Source organism: Antennarius striatus, chromosome 6, assembly GCF_040054535.1.
Source record: "Antennarius striatus isolate MH-2024 chromosome 6, ASM4005453v1, whole genome shotgun sequence".
Lineage (NCBI taxonomy): Eukaryota > Metazoa > Chordata > Actinopteri > Lophiiformes > Antennariidae > Antennarius > Antennarius striatus.
The window spans coordinates 25,141,035-25,165,136 of record NC_090781.1 but is presented as its reverse complement, the minus strand read 5'-3'; the positions used below and the strand labels follow the sequence as shown (position 1 = coordinate 25,165,136).

The 24,102-nt window shown below is 42.2% G+C and overlaps 1 protein-coding gene across 1 annotated transcript in view; it reads left to right on the top strand.

Annotated features, from left to right (window-relative positions):
* Positions 1 to 24,102, top strand: part of LOC137596718 (calsyntenin-2-like) — a 203,498-nt gene that overhangs the window by 131,377 nt on the left and 48,019 nt on the right. The window contains exons 4-8 of the mRNA XM_068317436.1: positions 2,029 to 2,237; positions 9,168 to 9,317; positions 21,157 to 21,342; positions 22,928 to 23,185; positions 23,975 to 24,096. Of these exons, the coding sequence (XP_068173537.1) occupies positions 2,029 to 2,237; positions 9,168 to 9,317; positions 21,157 to 21,342; positions 22,928 to 23,185; positions 23,975 to 24,096 (925 nt within the window). The remainder of the gene's footprint in view (positions 1 to 2,028; positions 2,238 to 9,167; positions 9,318 to 21,156; positions 21,343 to 22,927; positions 23,186 to 23,974; positions 24,097 to 24,102) is intronic.

The following is a 24,102-nucleotide window of genomic DNA, read 5'->3' as shown; positions in this document are numbered from 1 at the left end:
ATCAACCACGTGATGAAGTAGAACCTTGATACGAGCTGCTCGACATACAAGTCGTGCTTCAGGACACCACCACTAGTTGGCGGTTGGATACAATATCAGCTGAGACGGCATCTCGTTCTTTACCACATGTTGGTGGATGGACACAACATCAGCTGAGACCGTAACTCATTCTTTCCCATGCGTTGGCGGATCGATAACATTAGACCGGATCTCATTCTCGTGACTTTTGTGTTTTGTTTTCATTCCTTATCGTTTACGTAACTTATATGTAATTAATTATAAACAGGTGAAGTCTGCATGTCTATTGGTTGATAAAAATGTTTTTTAATAAATATAATTTAGGGGTTTGAGGCTTTTTTACAAAGCTGGAACGGATTTAAATGATTTTAGTCATTTTAAATTGGGAAATGTTTGACATACACTGTCATATACATACATACATATTGAACTCGTATCTCTAGGTTCTACTTTATTCTTACTATCACAATTTGGTGGTGTGATGGTAAATACTGTTGATTTACAGCAACAAAGACTGTGCAAAGCGCTGGCGACGACTTTATACTGTAAAAGTGAATTTAATAGAGAAACTGATGGATTTCTTTCCTGTTTCCTAATTGTTTTTGCCCAACATCAGCTGGGAAAACTGCACACCCTATGAAGAATAATCTCTTCTGGATGATTAATGATTTAGTGTTAATTATAACAATGAAAAAAAATAAAATAAAATGTGTATTTCTGTATTTTTCATCATATGCTTTTGTATCATCAAAGTTAATAGAATAAGAAGAGTCTCAGATGGGTTTTTAATGAACACATTCAGACACGACCACCACTTCCTGTTTGTCCCTTTAGCATTCAACGGTTTCTTCCTGTTTTTATTCCACTATTTGCTTTTGTGTCAGCTTGTGTGAAGGAACGTGAAACGATAAGGAAGAAATCCTTTCTGGCTTTGTTCGTCCCTCCCACCGTCTTTCTCCTGCCCTCCTGATATTTACAGACTTAAAGGGGGAATTTCACCGTCATTACATTGCCCACCATTTAATCCCATAAAACCACATCATCAGCTTCACCCCCTTTGTCTCTGGAAGCAAAGCTCTGCTTAGTGGTGAAAAGTGTATTATTGTGTCCCACAGCCATCCATCACCAGTTTGTCAGTCAATGAATCGAAGGATCGATCGCCTAGGCGACTGTTGGAGGGTATTGACGAAGACTTTTGAATTGCAGCTGATGGATCACTTATGGGGTGATTAATTAGTGCAGCTTTGGTGCGCCGTGCACGTCGGTGGTAGCTGATGAAATCCAGGGAAGTATTTCGCAATAGCAGCACAATCAAAGTAATCCATGGGGTCAGGTTATGCAGTACATTACACGAAGCACAGCGTGTGTATTTACTGCCAGAGCCATTCATCACCGAGTACTCTGCCCCTGAACTCAATGGTGTATTTGTGCTAGTACTATTTTTACTCCTCCCAACTCCCGCTTGTGTGTAATTGGCAATTAAATACACATCAAACCATGTTAACCTTTGACGTTAACTTCACATGTAATTTATTCATTCTTAACACAATGTGTCCTGTTTTCTTTTCCCATGATTTCATTTTCTTATGGCAGAAAATTATTAAAAACAACAAACCCTGATTGACAAGTAAAGGTTGCGTGTTTTATTTGAGTTCTAGAAGCATTCCTGTATGTTGAGCACAGATGTAGGAATAAAGACCAACAGCTTTCTTCTCAGCTCGGGGAGATTATCCGACTACAAGGCATCTAAAACTAATCTGATGCAAACCCCATCAGCTTGTTAGCATGGACATTATATTTAAATGCCAACATGCTAAGATTTAACAAGCAATAAACACAAACAACAAGACACGTGATGATCGTGTGTGTGACAAAATGTAAATTTTATGGTGAGCTCGTCCACGACAGTTAATTACGGTTTGTTATTTGAATTGTAAATGTTAAAACATTAAACATTAAAACAGTTTTCTCATGTCTCTATGCTCTCCTCTCTGTTGCTTCTCTCTCCAGGGCAGTGGTGCACATTCAGGTCAACGATGTGAACGAGTTTGCCCCAGTGTTTCGAGAAACCAAGTACAGAGCGGCGGTAACCGAGGGCAAGATTTACGACAGCATCCTGCAGGTGGAGGCCACCGATCAGGACTGCTCCCCGCAATACAGCCAGATCTGTAACTACCAGATCACCACCACCAGCACGCCCTTCGCCATAGACCGCAACGGTGAGTCCACGCCAGCAGGGGGCGATATGTCAGCAAGACAGAGGGGAGGGCGTTATTATGATGAAGGAACCAATGTTGTCCTCCTGTAGGAACTAAATGATGTAGGAACCAATGTTGTCCTCCTGTAGGAACTAAATGATGTAGGAACCAATGTTGTCCTCCTGTAGGAACTAAATGATGTAGGAACCAATGTTGTCCTCCTGTAGGAACTAAATGATGTAGGAACCAATGTTGTCCTCCTGTAGGAACTAAATGATGTAGGAACCAATGTTGTCCTCCTGTAGGAACTAAATGATGTAGGAACCAATGTTGTCCTCCTGTAGGAACTAAATGATGTAGGAACCAATGTTGTCGGGGTCAGGTTTCTACCTGGAAGCATTAACCCCTGAACTCTGAATGTTTTACTAGTTGATGTTAACTATTGGTGGATTAACTGAGAAACTTCATGAAATCAAACAGACATCAAACATAAAGGGGCGTGTCTGACTTTAGATGAGCAGGAAGTGACATCAGCGCGTCATTCAGGTCAGTGTGGTGGAACACTTCAGTGGATTAAAGCTTGGCTTAGCCTCTACACCCCCCAGGAGAGAATTCATTCAGCAGAGGTAGAGATGTACAAACCACAGGGGGGATGACCCCCCCCACAACAAATCCCACCCTGGATGACAGGGCAATAGCTGGTGGTTGTGTCCAGGGGGGTGTAGTGTTGGTAGTAACAACACTTCAGCACATAAACATGGTGAATATTAATAATAGGTCATATTTCTGCAGAAAGGTCAAATGCATGAACTGCATCTCAAGTCAACCAGAGAGAAAGTAGATCCCAGAATGTGGGGGAGAAGACTGGACCACGTCAATGTTTTATGAGAGATAGCATAAACATGATTGGCTAAGACGATTGTAGCAACGGTGTGTGAGAGAAGGTTCTCCGACTCGGGTTAAGCTTCATTTGACACCACTATTGGTTATATTCACTATAAGGGGTTTTTTTTTCACATCATTTCAAGTTGCAAGTTACATTTTCAATCAACCCTCTGTCCTTATTTTTATTGAGATTTTTTGATTTGTTTGCTCCACCTTATTTCAAAAAAGCATAAAAACACATTTCTGTTACGACACACACACACACACACACAGACACACACACACACACACACACACACACACACACTCGTAACAGAGCGATCCCATCAGTGCATTCCAAATGCGTTTTATAACCACACACTCTCCTGCATCCATACACTCCTGACGTAAAATGCAATATTCTGTCTCTCCTCAGAATAAAATGTCTTCCTTTCTCTTCCCAAGGACGACATTAAGCTTTGAGCGCAGCCATCGGTCTGTGAACACACACACACACACACACACACACACAAGTCAGTGGGCAGTCACAAATGACCCACTCATGGGCGTACTTCACTTTGCTGAGACGCCACTTGTCTCTGGAGCATTCTAATGGTCATTTCTATGCAGAAATAGAGTTTTTGTTTCAACACCCTTGATGAGTTTCCTTCACAAAGTCAAGTGGAATCCTTTAAACTCGGGATTTAAATGTCTGAATGGTTGAAAGCAACTGGCTGTAGTGGCTCTTCTAAAACCAACTCTTGGAGACATTGTGAAAATGCAGGGGATTGAACTTATTTGGGTTTTTTTGTCGCTTCCTGTTGGAATGAAAAGACTTTGTGGAGGAGGTTGGAGGCCACCCGGCTTCGTGAACGATACGGGGTGGAGGCCAGAGCTCCTCTCTATTCTCTTTACATTTTAAGGAGCCCTGTTTAACCATTGACTGCTGAGGAAGAGGGCTTTGAGAGCACTTGAACTCGAGAGCAGTGAAGGGAGTGAGGACGACGCCGGGGGGAGGAGAGGAGGGAGTGTGAGTGCTCTGAGAGCATCAGGAGGAAGACGAGACTTTTTTTAATGCCACGGCTTGCTTTTGGTGCCAGATGCCGTCCTCTTCTTCGCATATATTCTATGTTTTTGGAGGCATCAGCTTTCATTTACTGTATTTTTTCTTTCCCAATACCATATGCATGGGCCTGGCGTCTTATCCGGGGTACACCCCAACTCTCTCCCATACTCAACTGGGATAGGCAACACCTGCAACCTGTACTTTGGTTAAGCAGATGTAGATGAGGCAATTATAATCACATTCTCTTCATGAATGAATGATTTCCTTCAGTTATGAATCAGCCAGATCTGTACACAACAGGTAAACGTCGGCTTTGGTCGGTTGGAGTTACGTTGTTCTTGATCATATGTCATTTTATCGTTACATATGAGGAACTCCAGGGGAGAAGTGCACATTCATAGTTTAATTAACCAAACATTTCTACAACAGGTAAAACCCAGGAAACAAATTCTCAGAAAAAGTCTAAGAGCCCTGTAGAGCAGGACGAGTCTCTACAGTCTGGACCTGAACTGAGGTCTGAGGTGAGTTTAAGTAGGTGGAGCCTGATTGGAGATGGGGAACAGGTGCTGCAGAGACACAGGTGACAGGAATGAGTCGATTGAATGGGAGAGAACCCAGGAGGGAGAACTGGAACTGGTACAATGAAATTTTACCTCTATCATGTTACTGTACAATAAATCAGAATAAAAACATGCATGTTATTAGCCCGAAACAACAGGCTAATATTAATCGTGAAAGAGATGTAACTAAGTTTTGGGAGGTGATTAAACCTGAATTTCCTGATCATGTCTGAACTTAATGTATTGAAATAAAGGAAAACGGTCTAATTAATTGTTGTTTGTGATCATGGAGTTAAGAGAACAACACATTCTCTGTGCAGATAGACATAAAGTACTTTATACCACCAGATAATCCATTACTTGTTCAGCCCTGTTATTGGATTGTTCCGTTTAGACCCCCTACTGAGGTGGTACCAAATAAAGGACCAGGTACAAAGTAGTGAGAAAAGAAAACAAGTCCCATGCTGGGGAAAAGAAACTATTAAAAAATGTTGACAGTAAAATTATGGGCTAAAAAAATCCTATGACAAGACCAACAGCCCAATTTTAGTCGCAATTATTTCTGGTGTTGCCTGTGCTGCTCTTTTAAAAAGAAATATATAACCACAAAAGAGCAAATTCTAATTAGAAACATCCATTTGTTAATCAGTTTTCTCGCTGCAATTTACTTGTTCATATTGGACTTCATATATTCGTGTTTGTGCCGGTCTTTTGTTAAAAGCACAGTAAGAAAAAAATAGGTCTTGTCCTTTAAATAAAAAGAAAGAGGTTGAGCGGCGGATAGCAATTACAAAGGGACGATGGAGAGGCTTCACAAGATAGATGCAAATATGTTTTGCTGGTGCTCGCTTACACGCATTGGATAGCGACGCAAATAGAGACGACAAAATGGAGAGTAAAGTAGTCATTTATTAGCCGACTACCATTCCCGGCATTCACGGCACGCACAGCCTGCTGACACGGATAAGTTGATGTAGTAATTGAAGGAACGGGCAGAGGAACGTCCGTCATGCAGAACCATGCGAGTGGGTATGCAAATTGGGTGATAGAAAATAAAAGAGTAGCACAACAGGGAAATGGGATGCGGCTGCAGAACAGTCAGATAATGTTGGGCGCCGAAAGGGAAAAGGAGCATTTGGATTCTATGGAAACTGAACGGAGCAAGGAGAATTGGGGATAAGACGAAAATGGGAAAGGGAACAATGTTACGTACTTGTGAATTGGGATAATTCACAAGTACGTAACATTGTTCCCTATTGTTCCCTTTCCCAAAGGAAACAATGTTACGTACTTGTGAATTATCCCAATTCCTCCCTCTCTTACATACGTATCCCATAATGCAGCATAATCAACATTCAGCTGCCTTTTCATCCCTTCCCATGTAGTACAACAATAAAATAGTTCCCTACACCCTGCTAGTGTTCTCGGTCAGGGTGTGATGACTACCCTGCTCGGGCTGGCGTTGCATGAAGAGCATCGCCACCCGTCTGAATCGGGCGACCTATCAAATATTAACAGACACATTAGGAGCACAACAATTCCATTCAGGCACTCTGTTCGGATAAGATGCCAGTTTGGTAAATGGACCGCGGTTACCAAAAGACAGGAAGCTCTCCATCAGGGGATGCGGTCCGGATGCTGATTGTGGAGACAAGTGGAGAAATGTGAGGCTGCCAAGGTTGAACCGAGCTTAATGTAATGGGGAGGGTACAAGACTGAAACAGGAAGTGATCACAGCTTTCAGAATAGACTTTGGGAACAATAATATGTGACCTTTAGCTGAAATTATGAAAAATCTACCTTCAACCAGCTGATATTGAGAGAACCAGGAGGCGTTCAGGCCAACTTCCTGTCAGGGTTTGTTTTATGTGTTATATGATGGACAAAGTTCGTGCTTATACAATCTGTTTGATAGATTTACAGTAATCCCTCGCACATTTGCACATCAACATGCGCAACTTCACCCCATCGCAGATTTTTAGTTGGTAGTCACATGATACCATAAGAGCATTCTATTGGCTGACAGCAACTGGGAGTCTCGGGACGGAGCGCGATTCCGTGTACCACAAAAGTGCTTCAAACAGTCTATCAGAGTGTGAGAAAAGGAATTACAGATAGAAGGTGGTTTAATATCAGTATGGGAGGGTTCATAAATGTTTAAATTATCGTAAATAATAAAATAAATTGTCACAATATGAAGAATTACTCAACAGTTGAATTCAAACACCTGGATAAAGTTGGATTTTTCTTTGTGCCAATGCTAGAGCAGCTAATGTAGCCTTTAATCCAGACATAGGAACCACTGTATTTGTATGGAGATTACATGTGCATGTGTAAACATGTAGTTTATAATAGGTATAAATGGCTTTTAGACTCTGTGTCCACTCTGTAATGAAGTGATGATGTGACCAGGATGTATGCAGTGACCATTGTCGTTCATCCAGGCCTTGATTCTCCTTGAATCTGCAACAACTGGTTTCTTAAGGGGTTTTGAAGTCATAAAGACCCCATAATGATGCTATTATGTCAGCTGCTAACCTGTGACCTTCAAGAGTGTTAGCAATCCCAGAAGCCTAGTTGCTCGACACTAAACTCTTCTCTTAACCGGTGCCGTCTAGGATTGACTTCAGCAACCTTGCAAGGATGCTGATGTAGTACATGAGATAAAATGCATGATGGAAATCGCTGCTCTACCCTCTGATTGTGACGTCTCAACACTCCAACCTGACTGCACAACAAACACCCCCCCCCCCTGTGTGTGATAGTCCTCACGATGTCCATGCATCATTATAATAGTCGTGCTTTCACTTGCCATCACTTGGGGCAACCAGTGAGACCTCACATTGCTTCCTGTGGAGCCGCTAAATATATTATTCTCTTATATTGTACACACAGGCCTACTGGCACACCTACAAGCATTACTTAAAGTGAGAGATGGCTTTAAAAATTAATTGCCACTTTACTTTTATTGTGCAATAACATAAGTTCATTCTCAATATTCGTCTTTGTTTGACTCTCCATCGGCCGCGGGTGTGAGGTGGGCATCCGGGAGGCGAGAGGAGTTACGATTGTTGTCATGGCAACACGAAGCAATTGGGTTTTAATGGAAACATCGTCTTAATTTTTGGAGTACATTAGCATTAATCAAATCCGCGTGAGAAGCAGACGAGGCTTGCCCGCCACCCCAAACACAACCTCATTTGTTACATTGATTATATCAAGATATCAACCTTAATTTGAAAATAATATATAACGATGCTTTCAAATTAAAATTAAATATCCATTACATCTAAAAGCAAAGGTAGACAGACACACACACACAGTGCATAAACACACACACAGCTTTCTGAGTCATCTAAAGAGTCATACATTCCACGCGAGGCTGAACGCTAGATGTTCTGTGAAGTCGGGCTGCGTTTGCTCGCTTTCCTCATTTTGAAGTGTGCACTTAACTTGCATTATTTCCATAGTTTATATGAAAATACAGTCCTGAAAATTGGTAAACACAGCAGCTTTATTTCCACTTTCCAGATTGAAGCATCCATTTCAAAGTTGAGAGACGCAGCGAATAAGGACAGACTTTTTTTTTCATGTAATGCTCATTTAGTCGTTTCGACTCAGGCAGACGTTCGATATGGCGTCTACATTTCTGTCAACTATTACTGAGCTGATTCACGCCGGTGGTGTTTTATTCAGAATAAACATTGTGGAGTGCATCAGGTATTTTGACTATAACATCCAGAATTACTTTGCCTATTCCAATTTACGGCATCTTCTGGGAAGTAAGTTCCAGCCTGGAGAAAAGAAGTTTAAGGTAATCTAATCAAATCAATAAAATTAAAGTTCCTCTCCTCTGGCTCCGACGAAGCCTTAAAAGATAAAAAACAAAAAATAGCACATTTAGAGTTTCTTTATTTCTTCCTCTAAATTCATTGCATCTATTTTCCTTCACTTACACATTATACATACATATATATGTGTATATATATACATTTATCTCTTTTTTTATCTCTTCCCTTCCTGTTTTTCCTTAATTTCTTTTACCATTTTGCTTTCTGTCGTTTCGTTTCTTCCATCTTTACTCTTTTTTGGACACAAATTTCTCAGATCCCTAAATTGATTCAAAATGTTCATTTTTTTTCAATTGATGGAATGAAAAAGCTGAAATTCTAGTAACAAAACAAAAATATAAAGTTCTTGCTCATTATAAACCCTCAATTTGTTATATTATATAATATAATAATATAATATAATATATAACATATAATATATAATAATATATTATTATACTTTATTATTTGTTAATTATATTATTATATTTGTTACATATAAATTATAACCCCTCTGCCCTCAATTTGCGACAGCCACAAAATCCACTCTCGAACCTGCTATAAATGCTTTACCTGAGCGGATCATGTGGTGTTGAGTTTAACAATGACTATTTCTGCCCCCTCACTAAAGGTAACATCCGGAACACGGAGAAGCTGAGCTACGATCGGCAGCAGCTGTACGAGATCCAGGTGACGGCCTGGGACTGCGGCCAGAAGCGAGCCCTCCACAGCGTCCCCGTCCAAATCGATGTCAAGCCTGTTTGCAAACCCGGCTGGCAAGGTTGGCCTTCGTTTAATATGTACAAATACATCATTCAGAGCTGGTCATACCCATCCAGAGGTGCAGTTGTTTGCACGCAACGGCTTCTGGAGGACGGCTGTCTCATTGTTTGTGTCGTACGTGACGACGATGGAGTATTTGCATACATTAGCCACAGACGTGCTCCAGCTCTGCAGGCCTCCTTCTCCTCCCTGCCTACCTGTCTGGATATCAGCATCTGTCTCTCCCTCTCTTGACCCTCCCTCCATCTTTTCTCTCTCTTTCTCTCCCTGAGGAATTTACCTGTCAACTTTAGCTGCTGTGATCAAAAGCACTTTAGCGAGAGCGTCATGACACAGCCAACACAGCTCTTAGCGCATCAGAACACTGTCGCATCTGCCTTAACAAGACCCACAGTAATGCAAATTACAAGTGTCTGCAGTGAGCACTGCAACAATAACAACAACAACATAGTGCCAGTGATAGCTACAGATATAATTTAGGCTTGTCAGAGAGGCCAGGGAGATGTGATGAGGGAGGAAGACGAGTAGCTTCAGCTTCCAGCACTGGATTTGTTTGGAGTCTGTCCATCTATTGTCCCAAAGGAGACGATGTTAGCACGCTGGTGATAAACGGCGGCAAACAAGGACCCTGGCAACGGCTGGCTGGCAGCCGCTGAACCCTGAGTAAGCTGTCAGGTTGTTTGTGTCTTATTTGATCTGTTTTTCCTCAATGCAGTCAATGCTTGTGGATTTCTGAGGCGAAATCTTTATGATGGTGGATGGACTCGTAGGATGGAGAGCTGTGCTTCTCATGTTCCCACTAAGCACCTTAAATGTCTGCGCTAACGCTATGAGTGACTTCATACTGCTTCATGCACCAACAGCAACGACAGTGACATAAGGTCAGATTTTAACACCCAAAATGCTCTCTGTTCTTCCTCTGATGTGTCGTGAAGGAAGGATTTAAGGTTTCGTGAGTCAGTTTTATTGCTAAACAGTAGAAATGTGTGATAGAAGTTTGTTCAGTGACTGAACTCGTAAGTCAAACATTTATCCATTTAAAATAACTGAAACAATTTTAATCCATTACAGCCTTTAAGAAAACCCACAACAAAACCTTAAATTATGAAAAAAAATCTTTGTTACATAAACAATGATAAAGAATGAAAAGAAATGCAAAAGTCACAAGAACACACGAGAACGAGATCCGGTCTCACTGATGTTGTATCCATCCACCAACACGTGGTAAAGAACGAGATCCGGTCTCACTGATGTTGTATCCATCCACCAACACGTGGTAAAGAATGAGATCCGGTCTCACTGATGTTGTATCCATCCACCAACACGTGGTAAAGAACGAGATCCGGTCTCACTGATGTTGTATCCATCCACCAACACGTGGTAAAGAACGAGATCCGGTCTCACTGATGTTGTATCCATCCACCAACACGTGGTAAAGAACGAGATCCGGTCTCACTGATGTTGTATCCATCCACCAACACGTGGTAAAGAACGAGATCCGGTCTCACTGATGTTGTATCCATCCACCAACACGTGGTAAAGAACGAGATCCGGTCTCACTGATGTTGTATCCATCCACCAACACGTGGTAAAGAACGAGATCCGGTCTCACTGATGTTGTATCCATCCACCAACACGTGGTAAAGAACGAGATCCGGTCTCACTGATGTTGTATCCATCCACCAACACGTGGTAAAGAATGAGATCCGGTCTCACTGATGTTGTATCCATCCACCAACACGTGGTAAAGAACGAGATCCGGTCTCACTGATGTTGTATCCATCCACCAACACGTGGTAAAGAACGAGATCCGGTCTCACTGATGTTGTATCCATCCACCAACACGTGGTAAAGAACGAGATCCGGTCTCACTGATGTTGTATCCATCCACCAACACGTGGTAAAGAACGAGATCCGGTCTCACTGATGTTGTATCCATCCACCAACACGTGGTAAAGAACGAGATCCGGTCTCACTGATGTTGTATCCATCCACCAACACGTGGTAAAGAACGAGATCCGGTCTCACTGATGTTGTATCCATCCACCAACACGTGGTAAAGAACGAGATCCGGTCTCACTGATGTTGTATCCATCCACCAACACGTGGTAAAGAACGAGATCCGGTCTCACTGATGTTGTATCCATCCACCAACACGTGGTGATGTCCTGAAGCACGACTTTTCGCTGGTTTGTCAAACAAAAATGTGGACATAGCCACTTGTATCTCAAAAATCTTGTATGTCAAGCAGCTCGTATTGAGGTTCTCCTCCATCAATCACATGGTTGCTCAGCTCTCTGGGTTTGATGCCCATAAATATTCAGTCATGCAGGGGGCAGCTGCTTCACAATTGGCCCCAATGGAAAAGCCCCCAGACTTTAGCTACCTTGAATGACCTGACTGGAGGCCGACAAGCTAAGCATTGATGAAAAGAGTGAGAGATCGACACTAAAATAGTCCCTCACTGGCTCTGCGCTGCTTTGACGACTTTCTTCATAACGATGTTGACTTTCTAGTTTTTAATCACAAGTAACACAACTGAAAAGCTGCTTGTGTGCAGCAGCTCTTATCATTAGCTGCTAAACAAGCCTCACACGGGGACGTTATATCTTTTTCTTTAGATGTTCAAGGGTGATTCTGTCTTTGAAGACTTACTTTCTGTGTGAAATTTTAAAATTAGGACTTAGTGTGTTCTATTCTGGTGCGGCACACACACACACTCACACACACACACACACACACACACACACACACACACACACACACACACACACACACACACCCTCCCTGGATGAAAAGGCAGCCGTCCCTGTCATTGTTGTTTGGCAGGAGAAGGGGAGCGATGAAGAGGGAGCAGTAAATGCCACGGTCCCCGATCAGACAAGGATTAATAGAGCCTGTGATTATTTTATTAAAAGCAGGTTACTTTTGGAATGTCAAAGAAACACACAAAAGTACGCTTGACAGCGTGTGCAGTAATTTATTCGTATTATTTTCACTAAACTCAGCCTTGACTGGGAGAATTCTGCCTCATTGTGACAGGTTTTAGTTTTCAGGCCTCATCTGTATTTAAACTCACATCAGTAATTTATGTTATTATAACAATTCACAAAATAGAAATGTGACAATACATCAATAATAATGTAGTTACTGATAATGATGAACAGCCAAAGTTAGTGCTTTGAATTTACTAATCCCATATAGACAGGTATACATACACTCACAGTACCTTTAAAATGGGATTGTGTGTGTTTGTATGCAGTACATGTTTTATACGGTATATACTTGAAACTTCCCATTTTGGGATAAATAAAGTATATCTCATCTTATATATGTAATGTAATACCTGGAAACACAAGTTTAATCTATTCTGTCATTGAACTGGTAAGTCAAACGACATTTAACCATTTAAAAATCATTTTAATCCATTCCAGCCTTGTGAAAAAAGCCCCAAACACACTAAATTACTTTTTTTTTTTACATTTTTATCAACCAATAGAATTCACCTAATTTATTATATATAAGTTATGTAAACAATGAATGAATGAGAATGAAAAGAAACACAGGAGTCAGGAGAACAAAGCTGACGGTTGAACGTTTCTCATCCATCTCCAAACAGCTGGTGGATTATTCCAAATACAAAAATATATGAAGTACGACTGACATTTTGGTCTTTAATTATTTTGTAGTGCAGCTCTGGCGTTTCACCAGGACATGATCTGAAATCCTCGTTCCCTGTTAGTATTTTTGTTTTTTTAAATTCTTATTCTGTTTTTTTTTTCTTTCTTTTGGTTTGTTAAAAACCAAAAACAGTCAAAAACAGTCAAAAACAGTCGGTCTTCACTCTGAAGAGCCAATCGCACTTCTGTAATTAAGGCAACACAAATACATTTCCATCTATTTATTTCTCTTTGTGGTGTAAAGGGGGTTCTTTTTCCTGCTTTTCTCGATTTATTCCACACACACACACTCATCCCACCGATTAAATGTCGTGATCGTATGTGTGTGTGTATTACAGACGGATTGGACCATCCGTGAGCACATGTGCTCTGGTTTGACCCCTTTTGACCCCACCAGGAATCCCCCTGCCGCTCCCCGAGGACCCGATGTGGTCTGGACTCTGATTTTTTTTTGTTGCTGGTTGTAATTATAGTCATAAAATAAAATTTAAAAAAAAACTGTTCTCAAAGTCGATTTATTTATTTTTTTCTTGAAAGTCCCAAATAATTAAAAAGTTTTCAAAGTTTGATGGAACATCTCTTATCTGGTCTCTGCATCGCCTTGTAGCCGAATTCAAAGAAAGAAACGGAGAGAGAGAGAAACTAATAACGGAACGAGTCGACAGACGGCGAGATAAGTGAGAGAGGCCTTTTCTCTCCGTTCGATGGCGCGGTTATCGGTTTGATCTCTTGTAATACGGTTTGTTTCTCACGCCATAACAGGCAGTTTGACAGGCAGCCGAGCTCGGGGGGGGGGGGGCACAAACCACCGGTTTGAAACACAAAAACTAACTGCAAACATTCCCGTTTCCTCAGAGAACGTCTAAATACACAAGAAGACGCGTAAACCTGAACCGATGAAGTAAACAAGCTGTTTTTATATTTATTTTCCTTTTCTTTTTATTTATTACAGTTGAAAAAGTCATCAGTTTACCTCAGGACAGCCGCCGCCGTCCTCCAAAAAAAGAAATAACGCCGTGCATGTCAATGTTGTAGCGGCGCCAGAACGCCTTACAATTTACAAATGATGCCATAAAGCAGTTCTGCTTTTGTAAATATGCGATAGAGCTCAGCGGTCGGCTGAGAATGAGAAGAATAAGTGAGTTTGGAGCAGCGAAAACGCATGAATGTTGGAGGGGTTTTTTTATTGCAAAGGTTTGTGGGTTATAAGCCCCAGAGTTAAATTTAGCTCCTTAAATAACGTAGAAAACACATAAAAACCAACGCAGTTCATTTCAACGTGATGAAATGAGGCACCTTTTTTGATAAATTGGTGCAAAAGAAGTGAGTGAGCACTAAAGTTGTGTGTGTGTGTGTGTGTGTGTGTGTGTGTGTGTGTGTGTGTGTGTGTGTGTGTGTGTGTGTGTGTGTGTCAGCCAATGGTCCTGATGTCTGATAACAGTAGGAAGAAGGAAAAATAAATGGCTGTGCTCTTCCTCTTTCCCATTACCTCCCACTTCTTTGGGTTCTCTGTGCCCTCATCCTAGGCTTCAGGCGAGAGGAGCGGATAAATAGTGATGGGGTTAAAAAAGAAAAGGCCCGACTCCCCCCACCCCCCGGTTCACCTAATTGTGTCAGATGGGAGTAATGGCTGCATAAAAAGGGAGTGCGTGTGCACGTGTGTGCATGATTTTGTGCATTTTGCAAGGATATTGCATCATAATACACGCGTTACAACCTCTAGGTGCATGCATGTGCAAAATGCATGCACACACGTGACATTTGTGCACCAATGCACCACAATAATTACACCATCGCTCTGTGCCTGTTGAAATGAGAGCAGATGAGTTAAAGGAAGAGATGAAATATCGCTTTTTATGTCCCTCTCAGGTAGTTATGAAGCTTCCGATGGCGACAAAAGAGCCACCCTGTGGGAAGATCAGACCCCGCGGCGTACATGCTGCAGGGATTACTGTGTAGATCCCAACCAGCCTCGGCCCCCCCATGAGAAAGGCAGGGAGTGTAGTCTGCCTCCGTCATGAGGTGAATGAAGATGAAGTTGGAGGAAAGTGAGGGCAGAGAGACCTAGAAGTGGTTTTTTGGGTTCTTTTTTTTTTTACCGATTACAGATCATTTTGTCATTTTCATTCAATCCTCAAAGGAGCAGAAGCTTTAGAGAAGAAATAGGAGGTTTTCACCCAACCTGGCAGAATGACAAATTGTGTAATTTCATTAGAAAATGTTCCACCGGAGACTTAATGGAAATGTGTGTCTGACACGAATCTGTTCCTGTTCCACATCCGTGTCTTAGAATAAAACTGTGAAGTTTGACCTGTCAAGATCAGACATGACACTGATAGCATGACATCGCTTTAAAACAGCATGATATCGCTTGAATATCACCACCAATCGAGAGAAGAAAATATCTGTGTGCAGATTTAGTGATTAATTTTGGTTTTCTAACATCTCTCTGGTGCCACAGATTAAATTTAAACCCTAAAAATCAGAGAATTTACCAGAATTTAAAGATCAAACAGCTTTCACTTCCTTTCTGATGACTTCTGAAGACGTCATTCCTTATATAACCCTCCTCATATATCACCAAATCACCAGCAGCCTGCGTACCCCAAAGAAGTTGTGTCGTTGACACACGCTTGGTCCTGGCAGAAGATTCAGTTCTTAGTGTGTTTCTTAAGGACAGCATGAGATGAACCTGATAGACGTTCCTTTAATAGATCATTTATTTTACGACAAAGAACACAGATACGTTATTATTGTACAGTAACATGATATTTATGTGTTTTTAACGGTTTACTAGTGATTTAATGATTATAGTATTTGTGGCAGACAGATGTAAACTTGATTTTTATTTTTCCGTGTATTTTTTTTTTTTTTAAATCTGACGGATCTTGAAACGACGTCAGTCGAGGTTTACCAATCGACATACGTGTTTATTTGTGTAATATTCAGAGATGTGGTGTTCACTGTTCCAGGTCGATGGCTTCGTTTTCGGTGCGAAAGATCAGCAAAATCATCTCCAACCTCGAGGGTTTTTTAAAAAGATTTTTGCCGTTTCATATTCCCTTTCTGTTGCATCGCACTGTCAAAGACACATCGCACAAAGGAAATCCCAGCGGTCTTAACGTTTATATGACAAACCTGTTAGCAAATCGATGAGCGCAGCATTGCTATTCATCTGCAGTCGTGTATACGGTTAGATTTAAGCAGGGAAAAATCTTCCTGAGAGTAATCTGACGCCTCGGCTGCAGTCGACTATATAAACCGACTTTGTCTGAGCGACGAAACGAATCAGTCGAAATGAAGAACGCTTTAAATAACCAATAGTGTTTTCTCAAAAAAAGGAATTTAAATAGCCTAATTTATCCCCTTTTTATTTAAAATTCCGGGGGAGCGAGAGAGATTCCACTGTCATTCAACTCGACGTCCTGTTGTCACTTTGTCGTTTTCAAGGCCTGATTTTTTCTGTGGCAAACCTCAAACTCTAGCAAAACTAGGAGGAGCTCTCTGTGCACTCAGTGAGGAAGAGGGGGAAAAAAGAGCACAGTCTCTTTTATCGCGCACAAAGAGCAACACGCATGAAAGCATGAAAATGAATGCTTTTTTTTTTTTTGGCGGTGGTGGGGGGCATTGTGGAGAAAGGATGGGCAGGAGGGGAAGAGGAGGGTAAATCAAAAAGATGGGACTCATTGAAGAGGAAAGAGATGAAGGCCAAAAAGAGGTGGAGAGGAAAGGGAAAAGAGGGCAGAGTGCTCTTTTAAATGGAAATGGTCTCTCTGGCTGTAATGGCAGGGACAAGTAATGATGACCCCCCCACCCCGTTCCCTATTCCCCTTCCCCTCCCCAGCACTTGAACACAGTGTCAGCATTTTTACACTCACACACACAGTATTCACATAACCATCATCGCACATGTTCATGCCAGAACTGAACTGATGACGGTCTCACACACACACACACACACTCTTCCTCACCCTCCAGAGATGGGGGACGGGAGGAAGTGTGATGATGCATCATTTTCTTAAGCACCTCCATCCATCTTCCCTTCCTCACCATCACTCTCCCTCTCTTTTCTCTTGCTTTGTAAAGTCTTCATTTTCAGGAGGATGTTGGACGGTCACCTCGGGTTGAGCTTTGGTACGCTCTGCAGTCGGATAAATGACTCGCAATTTCACTGGATGATTGCCTTGTAAATAACAATAAATAAATACACTGAAATTCTCCAAAGGACAGTAATTAACGTTTTCTAAAGGAGGAAACTGTAAAAAAACAACGACAAACTGGTGTTTGTCCTAAAAATCGCCTGTTTACTATTGACATAAAGTAGATCCTTGAGATACGAGTTTAAACCGTTCTGTCACTGAACTCTTAAGTCAAATGTTTCCCCATTTAAAAATAACTAAAATCATTGTAATCCGTTCCGGGCTTGTAAAAAAGCCCCAAATCCTCTAAATTATGGAAAAACAAAACATTTTCATCAACCAATAGACTGTACCTGTGTATAATTAATTATATATAAGACTCAAAATGATAAAGAATGAAAAGAAATGCAAAAGTTAGAGAACACACGAGCTACGTCTTAACTCCACCAACAAGAACGAGGTTCGGTGTCACTGATCCATCCAACACGTGGGAAAGAACCAGGTAGTCTCAGCTGATGTTTTATCCATCCACCAACATGTGGTAAAGAATGAGATACTTTACAGAAAGGAGCCACCTGTTGTAACCTGCCAAAATCAATACCAGCGGTATGGGTCTCTTCTCACGAGGAACACCTTGATGTGGAAGCTAAATGGCTCTCCACTTTCCTGTCCATGTGGACAATAACTACACTCCTTCAGCAAAAGGTACTTTATGTTCCACCCCCGCAAGAAGAAAACGGTTAAGTTTAATTATTTATGTCATTATGAAAGGCTTTTTGATTCCGTTTAGGCTTTAGATTGGTTTGAAAGACCTTAAATGTAACGCATAGTGCAGGTCGGGGCCAAACGGGAGCAACAAGAGCAACACACGACTGCTCCAATGTCAGACATCTATAAGCTGACAAAAGGCTTAAGGCTGAGCTAAAGAAAAGGATTTCAAGTTAAATAAAATCCCTGTCCTTCATCGACAATGTACTTCAGCGAGTCTAAATGTGTTCATCAATTAGCGAGAGGTTTTTTTCCAAAGTATTCAGGATTAAATACCTTTAAACCATCTATCAGATGGTTTTAAACCTTTATGTTTAAAAGCTGTGGCAGCGAGAAAGACAGCGATTAATGTTGGATTTTTTTTTTTGTACACCCCGGACTCGTCGCCAGTGCGTCACAAAAATTATGTTTTAACCAAACAATTCAAGACAAGTCGACTGTGTTTCTATCCAAGATGTTCATTTTATTTTACTGGTAAAATGATGCCAGTGATCAAAGAAAAATGGTCTTGTCTGGTGTTTGTCAGTGACGTTCCAGCCTTGTAAAAAAGCCCCATATTATGGGTGAGGATCCATATGCAGAACCCCAGAGAATAAGTTCACATTTATCACTTAATTAACTAAAAATTCTACAACATGTTTCAGAAAGTCAGGCAATGAACAGCAAAAATCTCAAAAAGCCCCAAGAACCCTGTAGAGTCTCTACAGTCTGGACCAGAACTGAGGTCTGAGGTGAGTTTAAGTAGGTGGAGCCTGATTGGAGATGGGGAACAGGTGCTGCAGAGACACAGGTGACAGGAATGAGTGGACTGAGTGGGAGAGAACCCAGGAGGGAGAACTGGAACTGAAACCATGACTACCCAAACCCTCAAAATTATGAAAAAAATAATTATCAACCAATAGACATGCAGACTTTACCTGTGTTTAAATAATTATATATAAGTTACGTAAACAATGATAAAGAATGGAAAGAAAAGAAAAAGTCATGAGAACAAACGAGCTACGTCTTTACGTTGTATCCATCCGCCAACACGTGGTAAAGAACGAGATCCGGTCTCACTGATGTCGCATCATGACGAATGAGGAAATGAAGAAACATAAGGAATGGCAACACATTGAATGAGCCAATTTACATATAAAGCTCAAAAGTGATCCTAATTACTTTATTTCATGCATTGTTTAGGGTCACATAATGTGGAGACTCAAAAATAAAACTAAAGACTAACGTATAAAAAAATCATGCATTTAAGACTTGATTTATTCCAATTTCCCTCTGATTGAAGCCCCTCTAGACAAGAGCTTTACTAGCTTTCAGTGATTAGCTTCACTCCATTAAATTAATAACTATTAGGGGGTGAAAACACCTCAAAATCAGCACCTCTCAAAATCCTCCATGTTTGCCCAACACTCATTAGCATAAGCCTCAAACACCCACTTCAGCGAAACTCTTGCTGACATATCTGTAAGCACATTCTATCCTTAACCCTTTAGCCTCATGTATTCACCAATGTTCCCTTCCTCTCAATGCATCCTCTGCCCCCACCCTCCCTCTGTGGATGTGGAGTCAGCTCGGCAAAAAGCAAAGTACTCGACAGGTCATTGACTCCCAGTTGTGTAGTGAGTCTGTAATTACCAGAACACTTGCTATGCCCCCTATACGTGAGAGGTGCAGCGTCATTCATTTACTCAGCACGCCAGAGCAAAAACAACGGCCAGAAAGCAGATTCAGCAAACAGACAGCCCACAGGGTCTGAAGGTTATTGTCATCTTTCTATTGCAGCCATTCCTGAACACGTTCAGTTAAAGATATCTCATCAGATTGTGAGTGACGATGTTCACAGCTTATTCTAGCATCCACACTGTGTTTTAGATGCAGGAGATTTCACATTTTATAAAGTTGAACTTTGGCATTTTGGTAAAGGACCCTAACTTGTCTTCCTTTGCATGTCCTAAAATTAATATTGGACTACCAGGACCTCTAAAAGCAGTTTTAAGGTAATGAAAACAAAAAAGAGTCAGAACAAGGAAATGGTCAAAGAAAAAGTATTTCAACAGAAAGGCCAAAGCTCCACATGGCATGACAAGGTTTTATGAACAGTGTGTTCCATAATGTAGACATGTATGGAGCCTATAGTTGGGTCAGAACTCATTGGTCATGTCAAGGTTGTATTGATGTATTGTTGGTTGGCATTGAAAGTACACAATAATACATGTATGTATAGTTAGTATGTGCAGAAGAAATGTGTTCAAGCAGAGGATAGAGCCGTGTGTGTGTGTGTGTGTGTGTGTGTGTGTGTGTGTGTGTGTGTGTGTGTGTGTGTGTGTGTGTGTGTGTGTGTGTGTGTGTGTTTGTCTTGTGCTTCTTTGTGTGTTTGTTCTCGTCTGGCCTATTCTCATCACAGCCACTGGCAATCCCACAATAACAGCAGCTCACAGAGCTCAGTCTGGAGGGTGTGTGTGTGTGTGTGTGTGTGTGTGTGTGTGTGTGTGTGTGTGTGTGTGTGTGTGTGTGTCTGTGTGTGTGTGTGTGTGTGTGTGTGTGTCTGTGTGTGTGTGTGTGTGTGTAAGCAAGCAAGTAGAGCAGATGTATGATGCTGTTGAGAAACAAAGTTTCTTTTGTTCTTCTCAATCCAGCTCAGCTTCAAGCAATGAGGGAAGGATGGATGGATGGATGGATGGATGGATGGATGGATGGATGGATGTTGAAGCAGTACAGTCTATAATGGTGCAGTACGACACCATTATAGACTGTACAGGTACAGGTGTCGCTGCATCGTTTTTAACTAACATGAGGAGTTTGAACAAACCACTTCATTTACAGCTCATTCTCTTCTTACCCCCAGAAAAAATGAACACATTCCCAAAGAGCATTTAAAAAAAGAGAAAAAAGGGAAAGGGAAAAATATCACTGCCACACAAAAGAACAACCTGCCAAGACAGAAATGCAATTCACATTTGACGGGACAGACAGTGACAGCGTAATGACTCCTGTCACCACTGCCAGTACCGGACTGCACTTCAACAAGAACTCAGGTTTCATTAGCCGGATGTGTTTTGCTAGAAGGATATTGAGTTGTGATGGAAGAAATAACACTGACAAAGGTAGGGCCGAGCTTTGATGGCGACCCAAACAAACCCAATGAGGTAGAAACCATCTGACGACAAAAGCAACAAGTCGGCGTTTGAGAAGCCAGATAATGACTTGCAGCAGACTCTCTGCCCAAACTGAACCGTCTTCCTCTCCCCTCCAGGTTGGAATAAACGAGTCGACTACGAGCCAGGAACGGGAAGCAAGCAGCTGTTTCCCAAGATGCACCTGGAGACGTGCGACGGGCCGCTGTCGTCAGTGAGGACCACGGTGGAGCTGCAGACCAGCCACATCGGGAAAGGCTGCGACCGTGAGACCTACTCGGAGAAGTCTCTGCAAAAGCTCTGCGGTTGGTTGAGATGAACGCGAATGACAGAAATTTTGCTCACTTTTTCCCAGCATGCGGGAATAAATCGCAAGACAGGGAACGTGTTGAATATGAATCAGGTGATCAGGCGGTAAATTTGATGTCCATGCGTTAAACGAGAAGTAAGCTGTTGAATCCACGTCCCAATCGTTGGGATCAGAAGAGGCCCGAGGCACCTGTTAAACCAAGATCTGAAAGCTCCCAGACCGCACTGCCTTCTCATCTCCGTTTGTGTCCCTAGTGAACCCCCTCCTCCCCCAAAGTGCTAATTTAAGCCACCAGAATGGAAACTTTAAGTTGTGTCACTAATGATGTGACACAGCGAGGGGCATTAGTCGCCTCGTACGCGGCTTGGCTAACTCCTGAGTGACTGATGAGCGGCGGAGTCGATGCTCCGGTGCCCAGAGCGCCAACTAAACAGTCAAACGTTCCCGCTCCCCCACCCTCCCCCATCCGCACCGCATTGCCAGCAGGGGGGCTGTAGTCATCATCTTATGACTAACTGCCTTCACAAGCACCATTCCAGCTCATCTGAATGCATCACGTACCCTTCCCGGCCCTCCCCTGGCCCCAACCCCCCCTAGTCCATGGATGGTTTACCACTAAAGAGTTCTTTTCAGGCACCTCATAATCGTTATCTGATAGCGAATAGAATAAATTGTAATTGGTTTTTTAAAGCACAATCAATTTGAGATAATGTACAAAGACATCGGGCAAAGAGAAGGCTGCAGCTGGGCTCTGGAGAGGTCGATGCGTATTTATTTACTGAGGGAATATAATTACCGGAGTCAGACCGTTGACACTGGCAGGCGTTGGGGGTTGAGCGAAACACGGCTTTAGATTGGGAAAAACATCAATTAACGTGCTAATCTTGTGTTTTTAGCAGAAACCAACGGTTGCGCGTGGAATGTTTGACACGGCGAATCTTGACATCGCCAATTTTTGCTTGCGTCTTGGAAACGGCGTGGTTCCCGTATCACTTTGATTTATCGCCATCAATAGGCTATTACAAAATGATTTATAAATGTGGTTTAGAGGCTCGACAAGCATTTTTCACTGTCGCGCGGCGGCTCGAGCAAGGGCACGTCGAATACATCGACGTGGCGCAGCGTTTGTCAAGGTGACAGTCTGAAAACAGAGATCATATAGGGTTGAACATATTGAGGTTACTGTGTCAGGGGAATGATGGAGCTGCTTTTAAAGGGAAGAGGAGAAAGGGATCGGGGTGACTCTGCGGTGGTGATTGGTGTGTCCTTTCAGCTTGGACAGAGCGGACGGCGTTAAAGCACATTATCAACGCCGTCCTTCCCGTTTCCATAGACTCACGTTACATCGTCGAAGTGAATTTGTGAACGACGATGCTTGCCTCTGTCCTTTTGAAAGTCAGTTTCATTTGCGATGAATCGATAGCTACATCCGCTATCCATCCTGGCCCATTGATTATATATTAAGTCCTGCCATCTGCCTTACTCACACGTAATCATAGCCAAGGTTAGGCCAATATACGCCGCATATCTGCTGTGATTGTTATTGACACATCTCCTATTCGTTCCCATTGCGATCGTAGGGGCCTCCTCCGGCAGCACCGACCTCCTCCCCGCACCGAGCAGCGCCACCAACTGGACAAGTTCCCTATTGACCGACAGCGGCAGGGATAGCGACTTGATCTTCAGGTTTGACGGCCATCAGGCCTCCAATATCCCAGATTGGGTGGTACCCCAGAATCTGACAGACCACTTCACCATCGCCACGTGGATGAAGCACGGACCCAGTCCTGGGCTCAGAGCCGAGAAGGAGACACTGCTCTGTAACTCTGACAAGACAGGTGAGTGTAAGAAACTGACTTAAACACAGGAAATTGCATATTTTTTGCCCAATTTCTAATGTTTAGGCTCAATTTAGCTTCAAGCCTAAGTGCCATAAACAGAATGCAAGAATAACACACCCATGTGTCTGTAAAGATTATATTCCTGTCACAGTGAAGAGCTCGATTAGTTGCTATATCTGACTTGAACGTTGCCGTTCGAATGTAAATTGTAAATGTTATATATAAGAATAAAAATGGTCCATTTATCTCAAACAAGCCCCCGATATGAGCATCATCTACCCAAGGATAACAGTCACTTTAACACTTGTGCAAAGTCCAATGGGCTGTTCTTACGTCGACTTCCCTCAAAAACATTTACATTTACAAGACAATGGTGTCTTTTGACCAATTCAGAATTTGATAGACAGTTTAAAGCACTTTTGTGTCTCACGAAAGTCCGAGACTCACGGAACAGAGCACACTTCCGGATGCCGTCAGCCAATAGAATGTGCGTACGGTATCATGTGACTGCCTTCTAAAAATCCACGATGAGGTGGAGTCGCAATCGTTGATGCGCGAATTCGCAAGGGCGCACTGTACACTGTTATCAGACGCTTTGAACAAAATGATAATTGCGTTTTAAAATTTCCCGTAAAAATGACATAAAATGACCTTTTAGAGAGTTCTTCTCCTTCGACAGTGCTGCTGTCTCGGCTGTGCCAGTGTTTCATGAAGTTCCCCGGCCTGTTTCCCTGACAGTGAGTAGGTGTGATAAGATTCCTCTTCCTCCTTCTCTCACTTGTACAGAGATGAACCGTCATCATTACTCACTGTATGTCCATAATTGCCGGCTGGTTTTCCTGCTGAGGAGAGACTTCACCCAGATGGACACCTTCAGACCGGCGGAGTTCCACTGGAAATTGGAGCAGGTAAGA